The sequence below is a fragment of the Streptopelia decaocto genome (assembly GCF_964273445.1).
Source record: "Streptopelia decaocto genome assembly, chromosome: 7".
In the NCBI taxonomy this organism is placed as follows: Eukaryota; Metazoa; Chordata; class Aves; order Columbiformes; family Columbidae; genus Streptopelia; species Streptopelia decaocto.
In genome coordinates this window covers 65,740,991-65,750,974 of record NC_138661.1, presented here as the reverse complement: position 1 = coordinate 65,750,974, position 9,984 = coordinate 65,740,991, and the positions used below count along the sequence as shown (strand labels likewise).

Sequence of the window (9,984 nt, the reverse complement as noted above, 5' to 3'; positions counted from 1 at the left end):
TTGTGTTTTCTTTGAGACCTTCCCACGGTCCACATTTGAGCTAGGATGGATTTTTAATTGGTGAAGGAGGGCGATTTTTTTTTTTTTTTTTTTGCTTTACTGTGGGCTCCACCCACCTCTTCGGTATTTATTGCTCTACAAATTGTAACTTCCTTCTCGTCGGAGTAACGGGCCGGTTGTAAATCAGCGCCGGCTGCGGCAGCGGAGCCGTCGGACCGCGGACTAAAATCAGACCCTGATTCACAGCAGCATTAAAGCTGAATCTGTCAAAATGAGTGTCTGTAAAGTTTGTTACGGGTTAAAGTTCGTATTTTTAAGTGTGTGGGGGGAGAGCTCCAAATTTCGCTTTACCCCCCCAACTGTTTACATTTATGTAATATGTACATAGAAATATGCATCGCTTTCTCATTAAGATCTTAGACGTACATATCCGAATATCCCCTTCTCCGAGGGTAATCACTTAAGAAAGCAAGTGCTTTGTGTGCTTACTGTAAGGATAATAACATCCCGCTCAAATGATTTTACCCACTGACTTACCAGGAGAAATGCTGTCTATGATTTAACTGTAAGAAGGCTTATAAATATTATCTTAGCAAGATCGAGCACAAAGAATAGCAAATACCTGACATGTTCCACTTAAAATCGCACATTTCCAGCGAATTAATAGATCATTATCGGTTATAATTCTAATTCAGTTCCATACGATCTAGAGCCTATTCCCCCCTTCACATTAAGCAACAGACTCACTCTGCTCTCTGATAATTACTTTGGGGTTACAAGGACCTTTGGGGCATAATTAAAAATATTTCCAGAAAGAATCGGTAGACCACATCTGACGTCCCACCCCCTGTTAGAATTAGACCACATCAAAGGGACCCTTTTTGTTTTCAAAAAATGGTCACCAGACAACTTAAAATATACAAGAGTGGGCTTATGTTTTATTGTATAGATGTCTGACTGGAGCAAAACGACTTCAGGTTCCTCGCTATTCAGTGTTGTAGCGAGTGAAACGAGGTAGCTACAGCCCTTTGATATTTCCGTGGAGGTCAGATTCATTTCATTTGAAAGGGAACCATTAATGATAGACCTATAAGTGTTCCCCTCTCTAATAAGTAGAATACACATCGCTTGGGAAGCCTGTCTGTGTTAGATGCCCAGGGCGGAAAGATTTGTAGATGATGGTGCTAATTATGAAAATGTGATCAAGATGGAAGCAATTTGAGGAAAAGTCATTAACGTGTTACTCTTCCACCCACTAGTCTTTTTGGTTTATTATTGCGGTGGAGGGCGGGGAGAGGGGGGTGGGAGGCGGATCTTGCGGGGTTGTTTTTTTCAGAGCACTAATGAAAAATGCCCTGCAAATCCAAAATTGTAACATGTCAGCTGCGCATCTACAGGGCCAGGCACCAGGCTCAGGACGACCTGATATTTACTCGGGAGAGATCGCTCTAATTATTGAAAGTAAACATATTTCCTCTCACCTTCACCCCATGCCGGTGAAAGCATCTTTCGGAAGACCCGTGGCATGTCCAGAGATATTTCTCTGCTGCTCTGCCTCGTAGCTCCTCAGAGGTTACGAGTCCATGGGACACGATTTGCGGGGCATCCTCGCCAGGAGGGATCCTCGTTTTATTTGGCACTGAAGGATTTGGCCCGCAAACGACGATCCCGCCCTCCACACACTCCAAGATTAGAGTTCTGCATGTTTATGTTTTCATATTTTGACATGGATGCAGTGCTTTAACTTTTTTAAAATTTCCAGTCGTTTTCTTTTTACTAAATATACTGGAACTACATGACTGCCTGGAAGTGGCGTTGCAAAAGAACAGCAATAAAGAATTAATTGTACAAACATTTATCATCCCCAGATCAAACTCTTCTTGTGAGGCTGAGGCTTAACTTGCGGAGAAGAAAAGGGGGAGGAAGGGGTGGTAATGGCGGAGAGGGGTGCTTGTGGGTTTTTTATGTGTTTCCTTTTATTCCAGACGGCTATATAATGAAAAGCCTTTTAGCCTTGGAGAACTACTAAATATTAAGCACAACTTAAAATACAGAGTAGTTTTCCAGATTGTTCGTCCTGCCACTTCTTTTAGGAAAAGGTCGTATCCCTTCCCTTATTTTCCCACTAGTAAAAGCATTTTTTTCCCTCTACATAAGAATGTCTTTAAAATATTTTACAGACCTCTTCTTTTTCACCGATTCTGGAAATAAAAATATATTGATCAAGGTCAAACGCTTCAATTCTGACGTGACTCACTTCAAAGGTGTATTTGTGTGCCCTTCAAGCACATTAATACTAATTATCTCTCAAACACTTCCCCAAAACTCCTACTGCCTGTTTCAGATGCAAATCTAATTAACGAGCTGCCTTTGAGTCGCACACAGGGACAGGGTAATTCACGGAGTTGTTGAACGTTTTGCCTTCTTTTGTATTTATTTATAGGCAGCTCCATCATATTTTGAAAGCGTAGGCAGTTGTGTGAAGCTACATGGTAGCGAGTGCAGATCTGCTGTAGCTAATGAGACTTACCAGGCACCAGAGTTAGGAGGAAGGATTAGCTCCAACTCCTTGCAAATGCATTCAGGGACGTATATCATAACACTTGCTGGGCCTTACTGTGTCTAAGTTAATTTAGAAATTACTAAATCTTGAAATACCGCCACCCCCTGCTTGTCCCCTTCCAGCCTCCCCAGAAGCCAGGACCCGCACCCCCTTTCTTACGCTTCTGCTTTTAACATGCGCGCTTTGAAAAGCCACCTCCAGAAAATGTTTCGAGCATCCGTCTGTGTGTCCCCCTCCCTCCCCCGGCTGCCGCAGGGGGTGGCGGTGCCCGGCGGAGGCTCCGCGGCTGTTCCGCGGCTGCTCCGCGTCTCTCCGCGGGGCCGGCGGGCGGCAGCGGGGCGGGCGGCGGCCGCAGCCCCCCCCCGTGCGGGGGTGTGCGGTGTGTCGGAGAGAGATGCTGTGTAATTTTATCCACGCTGCGCCCTGGGAGTTCACACGAGACTGATACCTTTTGCCTCCTCTGCTTTGTATCAATTGGTCGCAGATCAGGCTATTGTTGCAGGAAGCTGCTTTTATGTCTATGCTCCGTCGATCAACTATTTTCCCCACAGTTTCTTGCCGAAATTCAGTGGGTGTCTCTCTCCCTCCCTCTCTCTCTCTCCTGCATGCCGTCTGTCTATCTGGAAACCCAAGGAGAAGGCTGATCACGGCAGCTCCATCTAATACAAACAGCTGGGACTCTTCGGTGGCCTTTGCTGATGTCTATTGATTTAAGTAAATCTGAGACAGATAAAAGGGCCAGATCGAGGCTGATAAAAACTTGCCAATGCTTCACGGCTCGAACCAGTGTGTGCTCTGCAACTTTGGAGTGCTGCTAGCAAGACGGCTTTAATGGGACCCCTGGTGTCATTCGCTCCAAGCCTCCATCTCCCCAGCAGATTAAGCGCTGCGGCCATCATGCCACAATGGTTATAATTTGGATCTTGTTGCTGAGTTTGTTGCAGGAGCCGTGGTCCCCGGGCCGGGCCGCGGGGGTACCCGAGGCCGCCGGAGCCTTCCCGAGTCACCCGAGGCCGCGCCGGGATGCGGGGGGACGCGGCGGCGTCTACGAGCACCTCGGGGGAGCGCCCAGGCGCAGGAAGCTCTACTGTGCCACCAAGTACCATCTCCAGATCCACCCCAACGGCAAGATCAACGGCACCCTGGAGAAAAACAGCGTCTTTAGTGAGTACTGGGCACATCTTGTCCCATCCCGTTTCCCCCCGGGCAGGGGTTGTGTGGGGAGGGGGGGTCTCTGGCTCGGACCAATTGCGTTCTGCTCCAGCATCAAGGAGCAGCCGACGGCGGGTGTTGGGACGGTGCCGGACGGGGCGGCGGCGAAGCCGCTCCCGCCTCTCCTGCTGCCCAGCGCTGCCCCGGTGCCATCGCACGGCGAGGATCGGGGGCACCCCCAGCTGCCGGGGCTTCCTCCCCGTCCCCTCGTCGGTCTCGGTGAGACCTCGCCTCGGCGTTTCGGGAACCGCCCCGCTGGCTCCGCCGGACCCCATGCCGCCCTCTCCGCGCCCTGACACCCTCCTGCTCCGTCCGCGGGGACTGGTGGGCTCCACGGGGCAGCTCCCTCTGTCCCCGGCGGCGGCGGAGGGGCTCAGTCCCCGGGGGGCGGAGCGGGACCTCCAAACCCCTTCTCCTTCCCAAGCTTCCCCCGACGAGAACCTGCCCTGCGCACCCCGCCCGACCTGTCACTTGCCCTCGCTCCACCGAGTGCTCCCCGAACCGCTGGGCAACCGGTGCCCTCGCATCTCCCGGGGCCGTGTCCCGGTGCCCTCCTCGATGGGCTGCGGGCTGCCCTGGCTTCTCTCGTCCCTCCCCAGCTTGTCTCCCGCGGGGGGCTCGAGCTTCCACGGGCTAAATCACATCTGTCCCCTTTGACATGTGCTGGGGATCGGCGGTAATTAAGATGAAACAGGATATGTGGGGAATGAGGGGGTTTGTGCGAGGGCGGCAGAAGGGAGGAGAGCGGAGCTCAGCGCCGCCGCTGCCCCGGGGGCCCCCACACCCAGCCCGGCCCCGGCCGTGGGCACAGCCCGGCCCCGCCACCCCAGGAAGCGTAAATCTCGGCTGGTGATGGCACACAGAGATAGGGAGACCTCAGGGATCTGTCTGAAGTCCATAAAGGAAAACCACTATTTCCTAGAGGAAAACCCCCTCGCTATCAAAGCCTGGAGGAGGCATCCTTCGGCAGCGAACCGGTGCCTGATTCAAAACAGCTGTACCGAAACCACCCCAACTCTTCCAGACACAGGCAAGCAACCCAGCTTTGCACAGGGGACAGGCCTCTGGTTCTGCTTCATCATTGCCAAAACGCAGCAATGGGTTTGGGTGTCAGGGTCACCTCTCTCCTTCAAACACCCCTAGAAATTCCGGAACCATCAGGCCACAACTGGAGAACCGAGAGGAGAGTTTGAGCGAGCCAGCTGGAGAGCCCATATAGCACAGTGTGTCCCGGGGCATTTGTGCCTCCATCAACCTCATGGCACCTTTGGCTGGACATCAACCTTTTGGCAGGTATTATGCCAGCCTCGCCAGTGACTCTCTTCTTGTGTTTGAGACCTTATCTTTGATGGCCTGAAAATCTCCTCCCTTTTAATTTGGCTCAGACAGTCATATTGTCCTTGTCTGGAGGGCTACATTGACCTCCTAAATGACAAGTTCCTTTCATGATTACATACATGGCTCTAAATTGCAGCCGACCCACTCTGTTTTACCCTCTGGAGACCTCAACAAGGGCTTTGTCCTGAAATGGACAGCTTTGTGACTGGCTTCAATAAGTCAAGAGCTCTTGTGTTCCTAAGCATTAAAGAGGATTTAAACTTTTTTATATACATATAGGATTAAGTGACCCTCTAGTTCAGTGTCAGATCTTTTTCATTTTTGAAAGAGTTCAATCTCAATCAGACATCTAGGGACTTACTGTCAAGCCTGTCTCAAACAATTCCCACATCAGCATTGTTTTATATTGTTTCAAATAATAGTAGTTTCATTCACACGTTTGCACTATTATTTTGGTGAGAGCTAGTGATAGCTGTGAAATCAGTCTCTTCAGGTAAGCCATCATTAAAACATACCTCAAAAAACACATATGATGGGGAGCAACAAAATATCTCATAATTTTTTTCTGTTTCTAGGTATTCTTGAAATAACTGCTGTTGACGTTGGAATCGTTGCCATCAAGGGCTTGTTCTCCGGCAGATACCTGGCCATGAACAAAAGGGGCAGACTTTATGCATCAGTAAGTTTGATTTAAGACTGTCATATGCCTGTCATTTGCTATGGGGAGAAGAGGTCCAATGGGCAGCACTGATTTCTTATGAATAAACTTCTATGGAGAAAAGAGTAATCTTATAACAGATTGCTGTCTGGAAGTGCTACAGGCAACCAAACAGTATATTTTTTTAAAGCTGAAAGAAGCTGTGTTCTTAGTTTCTTATTACCTGTACAGCCAAAGGCAGCAGAATGTATTTGACAAAGGTATTTCACATGGCCAAAGTTCTGGGAGATTCTGTGCATTAATAAACACCTCAGGAGCCAGCCTTTGCAGTGCTGAACATCCATCTCTCTTCAGAATTATCCATATTTATATTTGATGTGGATCTTGGGCACTGGCAGAGGATATACATGTCACATAAAGAATATCCAGAAGCAATTGAGCATCTCTGTTACAGGAAAGCAGCCTACTGATGGCAGTTTCTTTGCACAGAGCATTTGGCTGGACAGTGAAAGAATTTACAGGTACTAAAAGGTGGGGCTGTAGCAAGGAAAAGAAGCATGAGAACATCCAAGAAGAAATAGGTGAAAATAAACACCTTATTCCAGTCCTTTGACCTCATTTTCTGTTCTGGTCTTTGAGGCAAAATCTGAGATCTACTGATATGAGTGGGAGTCTTGCCTTTTCAGCCCAGCCAATGTTTCTTCTTGGTGAATAAAATACTTTAGCTTAGATGTCTTCACATTCAGGGACATGCTACGGTGTATTTGTCGGTGTGTATACTGTACACATTATCTACCTACTTGAATTTCTTCCCTCATCTTTTATTACATCCCTGGCAATCTTGTGATCTCTTACCGTGCAACAGCCTTAGTGTGCAGTTTCTCCGGGATTCCTGTGGTACAGAAACAGATTTGAAGAGGGTAAAATACGGTTATGTGAAATTTCCTTCCTCCAAGCAGTCATTACATGTAATTCTGTTGATTTGAACAGCATGATACATCCTCAAGCAACGTGAGTTTGTTTCCATGTGAATGCAAGTGAGGTAACACAATCAACTCAGTTGCCTCCCCGGTTTAATGTGTTTTACTCCACCTTTTCACCAGTGTTCTGATAGTGTTTACGACCCAGCTTCTGTAATGTGCCTCACGTGATGCACACTGATTAAAAGGTCTGTGTGGAAAGATGGTGGGTCTTTTCTGGTGCAGAGAAGCAGATCACAAACAATTTTGGGAAAGGAAAATGCAACTGAAGTGGAAAGAGTACATACTAACTCTGCCGTGCCCGAGCAGAGACTGGTCACTTCTGTGTTCCCAGTTAATACTCCGATTAAAATGGGCATATTTTCCAAGGGAGCTTGTCCATCAGCTCAGAGACAGTGTGTGCCCCAATGGGAAGGATGGATTTTCAAGTTCTTTCTCATCTTTATCTCTTTCTTGTTCAAAATAGGTAGGCTTTTCCTCCAGGTTAATTAAGCTGAATTAAAATAGGACTAAACAAATTCTGAGCACAAAGCTCCTCTCATTGAGTGGAGAAGTCCTGGAGTTGGACAGCCAGAGAGTCCTTTTCTCCTGGACTTCCCTCTCCAGTATGAGGAGCATCAGGCCATCCTGAAGTTTGCTCAGCAGCCGCATGCCAAGGATTAGCAGCCATGAAAGTTTTCTGTACAACTAGAAAATACAATTTTTGCTGTTCCAGCTCAAGGTGGAGAGAGATTGTTTCAGACTCATGTTTCAGACCTTGGGGAACAATCTAGGAAGAGCTATTCCAGTTCAACTCCAGCTTTTTTCATGGAAGAAGCAAAGGGAGAAACTCAGGACAACCCTCAGGAGGTCTCAGCTCAGGAGAAACTTCCTGGCTTGAGCTGCCTAGAAAAATCTGACCAAGGACTTGAGTGCTGTCACTGTGCCAGGAATCTGTGCAAGGCCCCTATTTCAAATAAGACTGACTTCTTTGGGGACGATGATACAGTGAACATTTAATGAAATGGTATTGAAATAACTCCATTATCCCTTGAATCACCAATTTTCCCATATCAATCAAATGACTTTAACGAGTTTGCAGAATTCCTTTGTGTCCTTAGCAGATTGTGATAGTCCACTAGGTTCATCCTGTGTGATAAACCCTCCACAAGCAGTACTGAGGCAAACAGCAGGACCAATCTACCTACATATGGTAGTTGCGTGGGCTCCAGCACCACAGCATATGAGAACCTTGTCCTTGCAAGGAAAGGCACTTCCGTTTTACAGCTGTGAAGCTGAGACATGTGGAGCCTTTTAAAATCTTGTTAAATGCCTATCAGCCTTTCTAGTGAGCGAACAGCACTAAAGACATTGTTAACGGAGCTTTTCTGGTCCCAGCCTGGCTACCTGTGCCTTTTCCATGTCCTCCACAGAGGTGATGCCAAATAAAAAACCTCTGTAAACACCACGGTGGCAGTTCCCTTCTGCCTCTGTGCTTTACACGTGTTAGATACTGAGGTCTTATCACACAGGTACAGGAAAGACAATTTTTAATTTAAGAAAATATGTGCAATGTGGGAGGTCCTTTATTTGCAGTGTTTCTACTGCTGCTAGCGAGCAGGGAGTTCTTTGGGCCAGACTTTGGCACAGTTTTATCTCAAGAATCAGGTGAAAAGGGGGGAATTTTGACAGATCATGTAAAATGTGGGTACCTGGGATGGGTGCATATTCTCCCTTACAGTTGGTGATAAAGGAGCAACCCAGTATTCTGGAGGAACACACTGGTGGGCAGAGCATACTTTGATTTTGTGATGCTGAAGCAAACAAAGGACCTTCACAAAGATGTTGTTTACTGCTCAAATACCCATTAAAAACTGGGTGCAATAGACTGCAGGTGTATCTAACTACTAATATAACAATTAAAGAGACACATTTTACACTACACTGTAGGAATTTTACCATATTAATCTATGTCAAATGTTGATAGGCAGCAATTAAATCACACATCCAGTTCACCGTCGTATTTAGATCTGTAAGCACAAAAAAAATTTGAATTTACAGCTGAACACTCAGCAGAGCTATTAATTCCTATTCACATGCCCTTTTTTTCTTTCAAACTGTGGTTTGGCCTCTTTCTATCTCTGAGCACCTTGTTGCACAGCAGTTCAGGCTCAGGGCTTCTCTTCTGCTCGCCTTTTGTAGCACCAGTCTGAGTTTTTCTTACTATACATGCTGCTGTCCTTATCCTAAATCTTGCTTAAGACTTAATCCTAAAATATTGCTTAGTGTTATTGAGGTAGAAAAGAATTATTGCCCTATTGTCTTCAATTTTGTCGTGTTTGTTTTTTCAGGAAAATTATAACGCAGAGTGTGAGTTTGTGGAGAGGATCCACGAGTTGGGTTATAACACCTACGCGTCCCGTCTGTACCGGACTGTACCTAACAGAGCCGGCACCAAGCGCAAAGCCAGCGCAGAGAGACTCTGGTATGTCTCAATCAATGGGAAAGGACGACCCAGAAGGGGTTTTAAAACTCGCAGGACACAGATATCTTCTCTCTTTCTGCCCAGAGTATTGGATAACAAAGACCATGAAATGGTCCGACTGTTCCACACAAATGTGAAATATCGAGAGAGTCTCTTGAAGCCCCCGAGCAAGAACCAGCGAAGGAGGAGAGGACGCTGATGGGGGTCAGGGGAGTTTGTAAAGGGGCTGGAAGTGGCTGAAAGTCTTCAAAATGCTACTAAAAAAACTAACAGCTGTGATTGTATGACAGACATTAACACGGACATTTTTTATACACTGTACGATATAACTGAAAGTCACATCACTTACTTTTAGCTATTGTAGAATTACTATTTGTGGTAAAAGAGATGTGATATAAACTAAGGCACATTCAAATGTAAATTAGTTGGATGTAATAATTTTGTCAATGACTTCCACGTTTTCTTTTCTAAAAAAAAAAAAAAAAAAGAAAATAATCATTTTCATTACTAGTATTTTCATTCTGACTTACCATATATGGTATTACCTCAGTGACACTGTCCTCCTAGATCATATGAATATTTTACACTTACCAATTTTATGTCCACAGAGAAAGCATAGCGCTTTCATGGCTCTTCTGGCAGTTCTTCATAAAAGATTACATTCCTATCTTTATGGAATACAGGAGTTAGAAAACTGGCTTATTTTTTAACCTACATATATTTATTTTTATTTTATGATCAGTCGACATCAATTATACTTTTCCCATGA

At 46.3% G+C, this 9,984-nt stretch overlaps 1 protein-coding gene across 1 annotated transcript; it reads left to right on the top strand.

Annotated features, from left to right (window-relative positions):
- Positions 1 to 3,468: 3,468 nt before the first annotated feature.
- FGF3 (fibroblast growth factor 3) lies at positions 3,469 to 9,414 on the top strand (the record flags this gene model as incomplete). Its single annotated transcript, XM_082057459.1, has 3 exons — positions 3,469 to 3,727; positions 5,689 to 5,792; positions 9,082 to 9,414. The coding sequence occupies 3 exons, from the start codon at positions 3,469 to 3,471 to the stop codon at positions 9,412 to 9,414; spliced, it is 696 nt and encodes a 231-aa protein (XP_081913585.1).
- Positions 9,415 to 9,984: the final 570 nt, after the last annotated feature.